Source organism: Crinia signifera, chromosome 19, assembly GCF_055691185.1.
Source record: "Crinia signifera chromosome 19, ASM5569118v1, whole genome shotgun sequence".
In the NCBI taxonomy this organism is placed as follows: domain Eukaryota; kingdom Metazoa; phylum Chordata; class Amphibia; order Anura; family Myobatrachidae; genus Crinia; species Crinia signifera.
Genome location: NC_139226.1, coordinates 17,504,997 through 17,521,063, shown reverse-complemented (window position 1 = coordinate 17,521,063; position 16,067 = coordinate 17,504,997). Strand labels below are relative to the sequence as shown.

The 16,067-nt window shown below is 47.5% G+C and overlaps 1 protein-coding gene across 1 annotated transcript in view; it reads left to right on the top strand.

Moving 5' to 3' along the window:
* Nucleotides 1-16,067, top strand: part of LOC146041450 (uncharacterized) — a 55,278-nt gene that overhangs the window by 34,336 nt on the left and 4,875 nt on the right. Inside the window, exon 4 of the mRNA XM_083161429.1 lies at nt 11,364-11,504. Coding sequence (XP_083017555.1) covers nt 11,364-11,504 — 141 coding nt within the window. The remainder of the gene's footprint in view (nt 1-11,363; nt 11,505-16,067) is intronic.

Genomic DNA, 16,067 nt, shown 5'->3' with positions numbered 1-16,067 from the left:
GGTAGGGGTGGGGAAAGCTTTGATGGCCTGCGGGTGGTAGGGTGATATTATATCAACCGCTCAGCATGTAGGACCTGGATCGGTAATTTCCCCTAATTACCCCATTACTGCACAGATGGTGGGAGATGGGGTGGAAGAAGGGGGCATTGGGCTGAATGAAGGGGACCTGATACAGTACATAACTTCCAGGGTGGTAGAGGATGTTTAATATGCAGAGGAGGGGTGTATAGTCGAGTAAGCTTATTATTCATATTTTTCTTGTGGAATGACAGCTTGCTTGACTGCAGAAATCTCCAGTTCCCGGAAATACATTTCTTAGATTTTAATGGAATTAAAAACTAGCGAATTCCACCTACCAAATGGTATTGGGGACTAGGGGATCAGAGTTCAGGAGGCAGAGCAATCTGCCAATGAGTATATAAAACTAAATACCAGGTGTATGGAGCTGGAGCAGTAACCAGCTAATGGAAGGCTGATATCTCTGGATCTGGGAAAAGTAGAGACAAGCCACTAGTGTTCCTCAAAGGGGGAGAGTTCCAGCTTTTGGAATTTATCCTCAGAAAAACTCTAAGTCAGACAGAACCTGAAATATCTGACTTGGAAGAGCAATTAACAGGCTTGGATGGGGACCACTGCTTTGAAGTCACATATCTCCGGTTCCCAAGGGCCGGTTTTTAAAATTCTTGTACCCATGGAAAGAGGGGACCCTCAGCTTTCAGAATAGGGTCCTTAGACTCCTGGGGGAGTTTCTGGGTACTCAGAAACCCCCCCTGCGTGCGCTACTGCAGGGGGTGGCCTTTTATCAGGGGCCCAAGAAGAGCGAGATCAATGGCAGTAGGGAGAAGTGCAGTGTATTCACTCACCTGCTGGCCAGACTGGAGAAGTGTCACTATGCTGCTGTATTCGTCGCTGAAGAGAGAACTGGCAGCGCTGGGGAGAAACCCTTGATGACTAGAAGCAGCAGGAATGCAGGCTTTGGCAGTCACAGCCCTATTGAAGGACCCCTAGAGGAAGAAAGCTGCCTGCATCGCTGCCCGTCTGTCTTGAGTGCCCAGTAATAGCTGTCTATTGGAGGGTAGGCTGAAGTGCTGAGGCTGAGGAGCTCCAGCCTCCAGGATAACAGGGAGGGAGAGCATGGATGCCACATCGTTTGAGAGGAGTGGCCAGCGATGGAAGACTCCAGGCATGCAGGCATCACTAAAGGACACTCCGTGCATCCTGAGTACCAGGCCCAATGGTGAGTGATTGTTAAGCGCCGTCCCAGGCACCGCCGCCGTCCTAATCCATCAGCAGCGTCTGCGCTGCTAGGACGGCGGCCATCTTCCTCGGACGCGTTACTGAAAGGCATCGGGGACGTTGCTAGGCAACGCCCCAAACTTCCGCCGCGGCCGTCTCTGCAGGGGGAAGACTCTGCAGGACGGACCGCATGTGACGTCACGCAAGGGGCGGCAAATTCAAAATATAAGACGCCGGTTATAGCGTTCTGTCAGCCTATGTCAGAGTGTGTTCCTGGTCCTGGTTCCTGTCGGAGATCCACCTATTGTTCCACGCCTGTCTTGTCCTGCCTGGTCCGGTCTTGCTTTGTCTGGGATTCTACTTGTCTGCCACGCTGTGCACACATCTGCCCAAGAGATCTGCAAGTGGTTGTCTGGGATTCCGTCATCTTCTCAGATAAGTCAGGGGTCACCCTGTCTTTCCCTTTACGCAGTTTTGACACACGGTGTCACTGGGCATTATTGTCATTTATTTATCTTACATCTTATTAGCATTGTTGCCATTTTACGTGATATTCTTCTGGGCATTGTTGCCATTTCTTTATATAACATCTCATTAGCATTGTTGCCATTTTTATTATATAACATCTCATTTGCATTGTTGCCATTTCATTATATAACATCTTATTAGCATTGTTGCCATTTTATGATATTATATCTCACATGCACTATTGCCAGTCAGAGTCACCTGCTCAGCCTAATTACTTCTTTGGGCTTCTGGGAGTTCCCTGGTATAGGGATTAAGTTAGCTTGTTCCCCTTGCTCTCTCCTGGCCTCGGCGGACGTGTTGTCATCTCCTAAGACCTGCCTGTAGCGGAGTGGGGCGGACCTAATTCGCCCTTCAGCCGAGACGGGCCCAGGTGAAGCCTAGCACCGCACACGTCCATCGATTCCAGGCAGAGGTAACGGAGTTAGGGTACCGGGGATACTCCCAGAAACCTTACATTATAACCGGCCCACGATCCCCCAGCTGTTCTGGAGGATCTCTTTGTACTCAGTTATTGTGCCCGGGTGTCTTGTGTTTTTCATCCGTCATGGATCCTTCTGCAGGGGGTCCAACTCAAGTACTTTCTGAGCAGGTTCGTCTCCTCACGCAGCAGATGGTGGACTTGTCCCTGCGTGTAGAGACACAGGAGAAGGTTAGGAGAGTAGTCCCGGTTGGTGCTCAACCCATCAAGGAGCCTAAGATGAATCTTCCCGATCGCTTTTCAGGCGATCGGAAGTTGTTTTTTAATTTTAGGGAGAGCTGTAAACTATATTTCCGTCTCCGGCCCATTTCCTCAGGCTCAGAGATTCAGAGGGTCGGGTTGGTTGTCTCCCTACTCCAAGGGGATCCACAAACATGGGCCTTTGGTTTAGGGGCAGACAGTCCTGAGCTCAGTTCTGTGGATGCTTTTTTCACAGCTATGGGGGTGCTTTATGATGATCCTGATAAAGCAGCCTCCGCCGAGGCTCACATCCGAGCCTTGAAACAAGGTCGCCGTACTGCAGAGGCCTACTGCTCTGAATTCCGACGCTACGCTGGAGATACCACTTGGAATGACCCTGCGCTGCGGAGCCAATTCCGCCTTGGCCTTGCAGATCAGGTCAAAGATTTCCTGGTACAGTATCCGGCGGCAGCCTCTCTTAATGATCTGATGCAGTTGGTGGTCCGCATTGATAGACGCATCAGAGAGAGGCGCTCCGAGCGAGAGTTACCCTCCTATCCTCTTGCCGAGACAGGAGGTGATCTGGCGGGCGGGTCTGAAGAACCAATGCAAATTGATGCATCTCGCCTATCGAACAAGGAGAAGGCCCGTCGTCGCTCCCTGGGCTTATGTTTGTATTGTGGGGGTAAAGGGCACCTGGTGGGCACATGTCCAGAGCGTCCGGGAAACGCCAGGGCCTAGGGGTTAGGGGAGGAATCCTTTTAGGCCAGTCCCGTTTGTCTCCCAATAACTCTCTTCTGATATGTATTTGTTTGGGTCTAGGGGTTCAACGGTAGGAATCTCAGGCCTTTGTGGATAGTGGGGCAGCCGGGAATTTCATCGATTCTCGCCTGGTCCAGGAGCTTGCCATTCCATTAGTCCCTCTTCCCTCTGAGTTGTCTGTTTTTGGCTTGGATGGCAGTCTTCTTCCCAAGGGTCTGATTTCACATCGCACTGTACCCTTAGACCTAAGCATAGGCTCCACCCACTCCGAGAGTCTAGAATTTCTTGTTATTCACAGTCCCTTAGCTCCTGTGGTTTTGGGGTTACCATGGTTAAGGTTACATAACCCTCATTTCGATTGGCGGACGGGGGAGTTGTTGCGGTGGGGTGTGACATGCGCTGACTCCTGCCTGCACCTCCCTGTCAGGGTCTCTAGCCTCGCCAATCCTCTGCTCCCTGCTCCGTATGTTTCTTTTTCGGATGTCTTTTCCAAGAAAGAGGCAGAGATCTTACCTCCCCATCGACCCTATGACTGTGCCATCAGTCTCCTCCCTCAGGCTAAGCTACCCAAGGGTCGTTTGTATGCATTGTCCTTACCCGAAGCTAAGGCGATGGAGGAGTATATTGCCGACAACTTAAAGAAGGGCTTTATTCGTCCCTCAAAATCTCCTGTGGGGGCGGACTTTTTCTTTGTCGGTAAAAAAGATGGTACCTTACGTCCTTGTATTGATTACAGACAGCTTAATTTAATCTCGGTAAAGAACTCTTACCCATTACCTTTGATTTCTGTCTTGTTTGATCAATTACGTTCTGCCACGTTTTTTTCTAAGATAGATCTCCGAGGGGCGTATAATTTGATTAGAATCAAAGCGGGGGATGAGTGGAAGACCGCTTTTAACACCCACACTGGTCATTATGAATACCTTGTGATGCCCTTTGGGCTGGCCAATGCCCCTGCAGTCTTTCAAGACTTCATTAATGACGTCCTTCGGGATTTTTTGGGGATTTTTGTGGTCGTTTATCTGGACGACATTTTGATTTTTTCTTCTTCTTTGGAGCAACATAGAGTACATGTTAAGAGGGTTTTACAGAGACTCAGAGAAAACTGTCTTTATGCTAAACTCGAAAAATGTGAGTTCGAGGTCCAGAGTATTTCTTTCCTTGGCTATGTGATTTCTCCGGAGGGCTTCTATATGGATCCTGCCAAGGTTCAAGCTATCTTGGATTGGGTGCAGCCCACTACCCTGAAAGCAGTCCAGAAGTTTTTGGGGTTCGTGAACTACTACCGCAGGTTCATTCCTGCGTTCTCAGATATAGTCGCACCCATCGTTGCACTCACCAAAAAGGGGGCAGATCCCGCTCTCTGGTCCTCAGAAGTCCACAATTCTTTTTGTCTTCTCAAAGAGGCCTTTGTATCTGCCCGGATCCTGCGTCATCCAGATCCTGACCGCCCATTTATTCTAGAGGTAGATGCCTCTGAGATTGGCATAGGGGCTGTGTTATCGCAGGTAGATGCTAAGGATGGTCTATTACACCCTTGTTCCTTCTATTCACGTAAGTTCTCGTCCGCAGAGCGGAATTATGATGTGGGGAACAGGGAACTTCTGGCCATAAAATGCGCTCTGGAAGAATGGCGGCACTGGCTGGAGGGAGCCAAATTTCAGGTGACCATTTTTACCGATCATAAGAACCTCTCTTATCTTCAGGAGGCCAAGAGACTAAATGCCCGTCAGGCAAGGTGGGCGTTATTCTTTGCCAGATTTAATTTTCGTATCACCTTCAGGCCAGGTTCCCGAAATGTCAAGGCGGACGCCTTGTCTAGGAGTTTTTGGGGTCTTCAGGACAAGGAATCGGCGCTTGAGACCATTATCCCCTCTTCTAGGATTTATGTTGGTATTGCGCAAACACTTTTAGATAAAGTCCTGCGGGCACAAACGGAGGCACCTGACCTCACCCCTTCAGGGAGACTATTTGTCCCCTCCAGACTCCGAGGGAAGGTTCTTGCTGAGTTTCATACGGCCAAAACCGCAGGCCATCCTGGTTGTACCAAGACACTAGACTTAATTTCTCGTTCTGTATGGTGGCCATCAATGAGAGGGGATGTGGAATCTTTTGTCAAGTCTTGCGAGGTTTGTGCCAAAAACAAGTCCCTCCGCACCCCCCCCCATGGGTCAACTTCTTCCTTTATCTTGTCCGAAGAGGCCATGGACCCATATCTCCATGGATTTTATTGTAGATTTGCCTTCGTCCTCTGGTCATGATACCATCTGGGTGGTTGTGGACCGTTTCAGCAAAATGGCGCATTTTGTTCCCCTGGTCGGTCTCCCTTCCGCTCAGAGACTAGCTGCATTATTTGTGCTGCATATATTTTGCCTCCATGGTCTTCCCACTGATATTGTCTCGGATAGGGGTGTGCAGTTTGTCGCCAGGTTTTGGAAGTTCCTCTGTGCAGCTTTAGGCATCAGTCTCAGTCCATCTTCTGGGTATCATCCCCAGTCGAATGGACAGACTGAAAGAGTCAATCAAAACCTTGAGCAATTTTTAAGATGTTATGTTTCCAAGTGTCAGAACAATTGGTCAGAGCATCTGCCTTTCGCAGAGTTTGCATATAATAATGCATGGCATTCGGCTTCGAGGATGTCTCCTTTTTTCTGTGTCTCGTGTCAACATCCCAGATCCAATTCTTTTGATTCCGGAACTTCCGGGGGTGGTTCTTGGTTATCTCAGAGGAGGCTTATTTGGAGCAAAGTTCATAAGGCTCTTCTTGCTTCTTCGGCTTCTGCCAAGCGGTTCTCTGATCGTAACAGGAGGCCTTGCTCTTTTAGAGTGGGAGACTGGGTTTTTCTTTCCACCCGGAACATTAAGATTCGCCAGGCCTCTCAGAAACTTGGGCCCCGCTTTATTGGTCCTTTTAGAATCATCAGTCAAATCAACCCGGTGGCTTTCAAGCTCCAACTGCCCCGGGCGATTAAAATCCACAATACGTTCCATTGCTCTCTTTTTAAGCAGGCATCTCAGCCCAGACACAAGGGACCTGCACCTATCCTTGTCCAAGGTCACAAGGAGTTCATTGTTGAAAAGATTCTTGATTCCAAGGTGACTCGCAATCAGCTCAAATTTCTGGTTCATTGGAAAGGATATGGCCCGGAAGAGAGATCCTGGATCCCGGACCACGAGCTCCACGCTCCTACCCTCAAGAAGAATTTTTTTGAAGAATTTCCCCATAAACCCAGAATTAGGGGTCCCTTGACCCCTCCTCAAGGGGGGGGGTACTGTTAAGCGCCGACCCAGGCACCGCCGCCGTCCTAATCCATCAGCAGCGTCTGCGCTGCTAGGACGGCGGCCATCTTCCTCGGACGCGTTACTGAAAGGCATCGGGGACGTTGCTAGGCAACGCCCCGAACTTCCGCCGCAGCCGTTTCTGCAGGGGGAAGACTCTGCAGGACGGACCGCATTTGACGTCACGCAAGGGGCGGCAAATTCAAAATATAAGCCGGCGTCTCTCTCAGACAGACGCCGGTTATAGCGTTCTGTCAGCCTATGTCAGAGTGTGTTCCTGGTCCTGGTTCCTGTCGGAGATCCACCTATTGTTCCACGCCTGTCTTGTCCTGCCTGGTCCGGTCTTGCTGTGTCTGGGATTCTACTTGTCTGCCACGCTGTGCACACATCTGCCCAAGAGATCTGCAAGTGGTTGTCTGGGATTCCGTCATCTTCTCAGATAAGTCAGGGGTCACCCTGTCTTTCCCTTTACGCAGTTTTGACACAAGGTGTCACTGGGCATTATTGTCATTTATTTATCTTACATCTTATTAGCATTGTTGCCATTTTACGTGATATTCTTCTGGGCATTGTTGCCATTTCTTTATATAACATCTCATTAGCATTGTTGCCATTTTTATTATATAACATCTCATTTGCATTGTTGCCATTTCATTATATAACATCTCATTAGCATTGTTGCCATTTTATGATATTATATCTCACGTGCACTATTGCCAGTCAGAGTCACCTGCTCAGCCTAATTACTTCTTTGGGCTTCTGGGAGTTCCCCGGTATAGGGATTAAGTTAGCTTGTTCCCCTTGCTCTCTCCTGGCCTCGGCGGACGTGTTGTCATCTCCTAAGACCTGCCTGTAGCGGAGTGGGGCGGACCTAATTCGCCCTTCAGCCGAGACGGGCCCAGGTGAAGCCTAGCACCGCACACGTCCGTCGATTCCAGGCAGAGGTAACGGAGTTAGGGTACCGGGGATACTCCCAGAAACCTTACAGTGATGCACAGCGCAGCGCAATGCTGCTGCAGCTGTGGGCGGGGCTATACTAGGACATGGGCTGCTGTCTGAGCTCTAGAGGTGAAGCATTCAGCCCCCTGTCGCCGAGCTGCGATGTCAGCGGGTGAATTGTGCGGGTGTTTTTAAGGTGGCCATACATTTACAAATCGATTATCAGATTGGGCTGGTTGGAACAAAAACCTGGTAATGAATGAGTGACCGTTTTTGGCAGTTTTCCAGCATTTCAAAGCAAATGGTCAACTGTCACTTGCTCTCATCCATTACCAGGATTTTGTTCCAACGAGCCCAGTCTGACAATCGATCTGTAGATGTATGGCCAGCTTTAGACCTTGGGGACATGTGCAACTTTCGGCCCTGCGTTCATCTGGCCTCCGAGTCCCAAGAAAGTTTTGGCACTGCAAAGTGGCGTAAGTGGTGGGGTCCAGCAGCTGCCGCCCTTAGTAGGTGCCGCCCCTAGGCCCGTGCCTCATGGGCCTAGTGAAAAATACAGCCCTGCACATACCCCTTAAGGGTTCTGACAGAGTGATACCTCAGAGGTCCACCTACCAGTAAAACTCCAGGAATTACATCAATTGACAATAAACACACAGTTTATTTCACACATTGTTTATTCTCATTCTTACTTGCGTCTGCACAGAACCTTTATCACAAATTACTGCATCATTAACATATACATGGTTGCATATATTATCATAAGGTGAGTGCTTGGTGCTTCCAAAAAAGATTGCATTAACTGGAGACTAGACAACTCCACTGAGCAGCCCCTACATACTGCTTACTTACCGCTGTAACCACTCCCCCTTCTTTTTTTTAAATCCTATGAGTCATTCTTTGGTTCGACTGAGGTTAATTGGTTAAGTGACATATATACACATACAATATTTTTTTTTAAATAAAGTATCTACAGTGCAGTGAATGGGGAAAATCTCTTTATATATTTGAGTGTTTGTCGCAGATTGGAAACCACAATATCAAAATGTGGAATCCTTATATGGATCATCAATGAATCATAATTCCACGCAGGTTTTAGTAATATACCGTAATTCTAATAATGAAGGTAAATTCTAGACAGAAAAAAGTGCTCCCACTCACCAAGCTGCTTCTTACACCTCACCACATGGGCAGTGAACGGAATAGGTGGGAATGCAGAAAAATGGATTCTGGGATCCATGAGCAGCTGCAGATAGAGTTTGGGGATCTGCTTTTGTGGTCCAGTTCTGGGTTTAGCCCCTGTTAGTATCCCAGCGCAGGGGGTCACTCCCAGGCTGGCCACAATGAGAGTCCCCTAGGTAGAGGGGTGTGGATCGTTTTATCGACCATACTTAGGTCGACAGTCATTAGGTCGACACCATTGGGTCAACAGGGGGCAAGGTTGACAGGGTTCTAGGTTGACATGGGTAAAGGTCGACAGGTGTTTAGGTCGACATGGGACACGGTCGACATGGGTTTAGGTCGACATATGCGTTAGGTCGACATCGGTTAGGTCGACATGGGTTTTTTCACAGTTTTTTTACCCGAATGTCAACACAGTCGATATGGACACAGTTGGAAGTGAACCGCAGCCCCTCGCATCGCTCGCGATGCTTCGGGCACGGTGCCTCGCTGCCCCATGTCGACCTATACACCTGTCGACCTTCACCCATGTCGACCTAGAACCCTGTCGACCTTGCCCCCTGTCGACCCAACGGTGTCGACCTAATGACTGTCGACCTAAGTGCTGTCGACAATACAAACGTATCCCAGGTAGAGATGCAGCAATGGTATCAGGAGAAGTTTTCATATAGAAATATATATATATATATATAATTGCCAACAGTCACATATGCTGATATGCAGAACTCTTATATATAGTACACCCAAATTTCATAGCTAAAGATATGACTTACTGTATATCATGTCATATTGTATTAGTAATCAGGTTATTTATTATAATCATGAGAAGAAATATAGATGTTGGCTCATTCTATAGGGTGTACTTATGCCTCAGTAGTCTGCTTTGCCGGATTGTCCGTGTGTATCAGGTTTCCACTGTGACAATCATACCACCTCCTTGGATGCGCGTTTCACCATTAGAAAGTTTTTGTTCACCATGATAGTGGTGTTCTCCTAGTCCCCCTTATATAGCAATGTTCATACCCAGTATTGCCGGAAGTTCCGCATGTCCGTTTGGGGGAGGGGCTGACATTCTTCAGTGCGACCAACTGCCGCTATGCTTTCTCTCCATTGTCCGCCATCGGAGATAGAGTGTGCACATCGCAAATCAGAAGCAGCACATCACTTGTCTTCCGGGATGATGGGCGGTATAGTCCATCAATCACATAGCTAGTGGAGATGGTCTGTGTGCCCTGCAAATCAGTTCCTTACAGCAATCACATACAGTAGGCAGACTGGCACATTAATAGAGGACAGGGCCCCCGTGCAGCAGGGCCGTCTTAACAGCAGTGTGGGCCCCTGGGCAAAGCAATGCACTTACCCATTATCCCCTCCTAGGGGTGGGGGGTGCTATCAGCAGCAGCTTTGATGACCCACGGGTGGCAGGGGTGCTCTATCTTCCACTCAACATGTAGGACCTGGAGCAGTAACTTCTGCTAATTACTCCTTTACTGCACAGTTGGTGGGAGGGAGAACACTAACGTGTGGAAGGGGGCACTTAGCTGAATGAAGGGTCCCTTGTAAATGACTTCCAGGGAGGTAGGGGGTGTTTTATACGCAGGGGAGGGTTGGATAAGGGAGTGGGCTTAATATTTGTCATTTTCCGGTGGAAGGGCAGCTTGTTTGACTGCAGATATCGCCATTATCTGGAAATAGATTTCTTAGCCTTCAATAGTATAAAAACCTAGAGTCCCAACTTTCAGGAGGTGCTGGGGAGTTGGGGATCAGAGATCAGGAGCCAGAGCAATCCGATGACAAAAATATAAAACTGTACACCAGACGTTAGGAGCTGGAGTAGGGACCGGATGTTGGAAGGCTGATATCTCTGGTTCTGGGCATGACAGAGACAAGTCGCTAGTGTCTTCAGAAAGGGCAGAGTCCCAGCTTTTGGAGCAAACTCTCAGAAAAACACTACGTCAGAGAGAACCTGAGAAAAAATGACTGTGAACTGCAATTAACAGGTCGGATGTGGACTGCTGATCTGAAGTTGGATCTCTCCTGTTCCCCGGGGCTGATTTTCTAAATTCTGGTATCCCTGGAAAAAGGGGATCCTCAGCTATCAGCATCGGGCCCTTATACATCTGGGGCCCATTAATCCCATACGAAAAGATGGCCCCGCCGTGCAGTCTCTGTATGGGACTCCTCCTCTAATGCTGGCAGCTCAGTAGACTCTGAGAATGAGGGTCACTAGGGGCCTTATTTTGGTTCATTCTTTCTGACAAAATCCTTCTTAGATGGGCAAAACCATGTGCACTGCAGGTGGGGCAGGTGTTACTTGTGCAGAGAGAATTAGATTTGGGTGGGGTTTTACTTCAAAGTGAGATCTATATTGCAGTGTAAAAATAAAGCAGTCAGTATTTTCCCTGCACAGAAACAAAATTACTCACCCAAATCTAATTCTCTCTGCACATGTTACATCTGCCCCCCTGCAGTGCACATGGTTTTGTCCATCTAAGAAGGATTTTGTCAGAAAGAATGAACCAAAATAAGGCCCTAGGAGACACTATCGCTAAACCAGAGTCCAGTATGCATGTGCTGGTCTTCGGTGACTGATCCCAGTGATCTGTGCAACTGGATTTAGTGAACACACAATGATCTATTATAGCTATAAAACAAGGCGAGACCATGTATATAATACACTGTATGTATGGTCTGGTGGATACAATATAACAATGCATCAAATAATTGTATTGTAACAATGTACATTCATTCATCACAACTTATAACATTTTTTTTAAAGTGCCAACCCAGAGCTCACAGCCGAATAACGTGGTATGTAACACATGTACATCGAACACTACCTCTTGCTCCACCGGACAAACTATTGCCTGTACAGGAGCAGAGACTCGGTGCGGTATTTTGACACAAGTGGTAACAGCAGGTAAGATTGCTAATACTTTCTTCAGTATTTTTACTGCATATTAAGTTTAGAACCTGGAAGACAGTGTTGCAAGTAAGGGGGTACGGCGTGGTACGGAGTACCTGCAAAAAATATGTTGCAGGTATGCAGTACCACTTACCCCCTGACCCACTGTCAATTCTATTTTTATTTTAAGTCTAAATATAATGCATCCGCAGCCCGCCCACCCAGCATTATGATTGGTGCTGTATGCAGCTACCGGCTACCTCTGATTTAGCCTGTCAAACTGACAAGCATCAGCGGCACCGACAGCATGAAGAGCAGGCTCCACAATTGTAAGCACAAGCTGCCAAGATCTCCCCCAAGCAAGAGCCAACCCACCTCCAGTCATTCCCTCTTTCTGATTCCCTGTCTCCTGATGCCACACCACTATTGTCATTTAGTCACTCCTCTAGCTTTGTGTAACCACGCCCCCTCATGACACATGGCCACGCCCATTTTTTGGTGAAGGCTATTAGTACCACCAAGAAAAAAATTCTACTTGCACCACTGCTAGAAGACCACTATCATCAGCAGTATCTTGGCTCCAGAGGCCCTCATTCCTACTCTACTATTGGTCAATTCCACACACAACAGCCATCCAATCATTTTTATTGAGACACTTAACTGAGTTGTCTTTAGTCACTTTTCCAGGGTCAACCATGGGACGGTGACAGGTTCTGGTAGAACTGATATCTCTAAGTAATTGCCCATTCACAAAAATGTCAGCCGGCATCCTGCATGACTGCTGAACTAGGGCAAGATACAGGCTTGGAGCCCTCATCCCTTGGTGCATCCACAGTCTACCAATAAATGCTCAGCTGCGTGACCATCGGCATTGCATACAAATCTGTATCAGGCTGTAGGACTTGTGGAAGTAGTGTAATACCTGTATCATATATACTGTAATCTGCCCACATACAGGGGATGAAACCGTTTTGTCTGTAAATGCATTTATTTACCTGATCACTCAATGCTCCACTTTGTATGTGTCGGACCGCCATGATATCTTTACGGATCCCCTTGGGCCCTCCGGGTCCCTAGTCAGTTCCTTAGGTTGACATGTGGAAAATCCTCATCTGCTCGGGCATAAGTACATTCGGCCCCTGGACTCATTAAGGACGAGATGTACTAAGCTTGAAAAGTGATAAAATGGAGAATGAAAAACTAACAGCCAATCAGCTACTACCTGACATTTTTCAAACACAGCCTGTGAGATCAAAGGTAGAAGCTGATTGGCTGGATGTTTATCACTCTCCATTTTATCACTTTTCAAGCTTAGTGCATCTGGCCCTAATTTAGCACTAGTAAAAAGTGTAAAATCTGAAAGTCTTCATTTGTTTAAATATTTTGTGTGTTGTAATGGAAGATACAATGGGCTGAAATTTACTAATATGGGAGTTCTATTTCACCATGGGATGTTGCTATGGGCAACCAATGAAAATCTATTTCTTATTTAGTTAGCACCTTCTAGACCAGGGGTGGCCAAACCTGTCCTCAAGATCTACCAACGGTGCATGTTTTCCAGGCAACCTGGGGATCTATAGTAGGAATGACTGCAGCAGGTTCGAAAATGTGACAGTTATGCTGCTTTCCCACTGCCTACACGGGTAAAGACCCGTTTTTTTTAAACGGGTCTTTAAACAGGTAAGAGCCATAAAGACTCTTTCCCACTGCAGCTTTTAAACGGTAAATTACCGATTAAAAGCCGTTTTTGTCCCATTACCACTTACCCGTTTAAAGACCTATTTATAATAATAAAGATGGAGGGGGGGGGGTTAAAAAAAGGATGTGCCCCCCCCCCCCCCCCCCACTGCCGTAACGAGCACCAGGCTGAAAAAGCCAGGGCTGGTATTTAAAAATCAGGAAACCCGACAAATAGGGCCCCAGGCTCCAGGTCCAGGGCTGGTTCCCAAAATACGGGGGACAAAATGAGTAGGGGTCCCCCATTTTTTTAGAACCAGCCCCAGGCCAAACCAGCCAGTAGGGTAATGCCACAGCCGGGGGGAGACTTTTTATACCAGTCTCCCCCCGCCAAAGCATTCAGCCCTCTGACCGGTCAGCCTGGCCAGGGGCCCTGGGGGAGTGTGGACCCCACCAATTAAGGGGTCCCCCCCTCCAGGACTTACCTGACCAGGCTGAAGCCTGGTGCTATCCGCCGTGACCCTGTGCGGTGGTCACCGGGCTGATTGAAGTGTAAAAAAATAGAATAAAAACTATTGTCTTTTACTGTGGAACTATGAGTCCCAGCAAGCCTCCCCCGCATGCTGGGATTTGGAGAACCACAAGTCCCAGCATGCAGGGATTTAAAGGGCCCGCTGGCACTTGTAGTTCGACAGTAAAAAACAATAGTCAAATAAACACACAGACACACAATAAAAAAAAAAAACTTTAATACATCCAAAGCCCATACATACTGATACTTACCTATCTTGAGCCCGTCAGTAGGTCCCTGGGAACGGGTCCGGTGCCTTGGTTCGGTGCCTTGGGTCCGGGGCTCTAGGGCTGAAGAGTCTGGGGTCCTGGATCCGAAGAAATCCATGAGGGACCTGTGGAAGGAAATCCTACTCACCAGGTCCTCTGGCGAAGATCCCGTCATCTTCTCTGTCTCCGCCGTAGTCTAAGAGCTGCATTGGGAAAGGGGTAAGAGTAACGACTACAGCTGTGCACCAGCTTGGTAACCTGGAAAATGTGGACCGATGGTAGATCTTGAGGAACGGTGTGTCCACCCCTGTTCTAGAAGATACAGTAATAGATAGTGGGAGAAATTTTCTTAGCTAAATACACATAAAATAGGCATATTGCTATTAAAAATCTGTGCCTATTTTATGCGTATTCATATTTTTGGCATTTACTATGATGAAAATACTGCAATTCGTATTTACGAATATGAGTGTATACGCAATCAAAGGGATACGACTAGGAATCACTGTTTAGTTGAATGGTGATTCCTAATTTTCCTAACTGGCCGTATTTTGCCGCAAAACTACGCCTGGAAAATACAACAAATTTTCTAAGCATACTTGGCTGAAGGCTAAATGGATCAGTGAGATCCGTGCAGGCTGCAGTGTTAAAAAATAGAAAAAAAAAAAAATACATCCATAACCAGCCCCGAGCTTAAAGAGCCGGTCCTGGTTCCAGAAATATACGGGGCAAAACTCATAGGGTTCCCTCTGAATTTCTACAACTAGCACCAGGCTCAAGGGCCGGTCCTGGTTCCCAAAATACTGGAGACAAAATGACTAGGGGTTCCCTGTATTTCAAGAACCAGCACAAGGCCCAATCAGCCAGCACGGTAATACCATAGTGGAGGAAGGCTTTTTATACAAGTTAACTTGGCCAAAACATTACCCCGTGACCGGTCAGCATGGGCTGGGACCCTGGGGAAGAGGGAACCCCCCAATGAAGGGGTCCCCTGCTCCAGGATTAACCCTGCCCGTGGTAAAGCCCGGGGCTGTCCCCGATGCCCCTGGCTGGTGGCACCGGGCTGATGGCAATAGTGAAAAATAAGAATACACTATTGGGTTCTGCTGTGGACTATGAGACCCAGCAACCCTCCCCTGCATACTGGGACTTGGAGAACCACAAGTCCTAACAAGTCCTAACATGCGGGGCATTAATCGCCATGTTGGGACTTGTAGTTCCACAGCAGAACCAATAGCCAAATAAACACACAGACATGCAAGAAAGGTATAACTTTATTAAACTCGTAAACACCACATACATACTGATACTGTACTTACAGCTACTTTCCGTAGTAAAAAGATACAGAGAAGAAATAGATAATTCTCTGTAGAGAGCGCTTATGTCAGGGCTGTTTGCTCAAGGTGAGCAGCTGCACAAGGGATTAGTCAGATCCCTGAAAACAGGCAAGTGGAAAGAAAATGTGCTACGCACAATTTAAATAAACAAATTTATTGTGTAATAATCTAATTAATAAGAATATAATTCATAAGTTCTGCATATAAACAATGTAAAAACAATGTAAAAACAACCACACTGGAACATGAATATGGGCAAATATATCAAAGGTTAACCTGCTCTGGACAGTCCAAACTCCCAAGGTGAAGTCCTGATTGTAATCCACTTGGGGCCAATGGAGGCAAAGGCGAGATTGTAAGACCAATGGGGGTATCCCTGTATATAGCATGGATGGTAATTTCCAGGATGATCCTCACGAGGGTGCGGTGTGCTTGGATTGTGACCAAAGATGCCGCTGGAGGAGTCCTGTTGCCTTTTGAGGGTATACCAAACCAAGGGTCATCAGTGGTGTGTAATTACCACTGGAAGGGGTGGCAATGTTTCAATGGGGGAAGGATGGTGGAAATTGTCCACAAAATCTAGCAGGAAAGGATGGTGTCCAGTACAGGTCCCAGTCTGAATACCAACGCGTTTCGCTGTCTCTTGGGGCAGCTTTATTAAGTACTTGATAAAGCTGCCCCAAGAGACAGCGAAACGTGTTGGTTATAAAAAGTACTTATAAAATTTGTATTCAAAATACGAATACAACTAACCATATTTGTATTCTTAGTAAATTTTGGACAG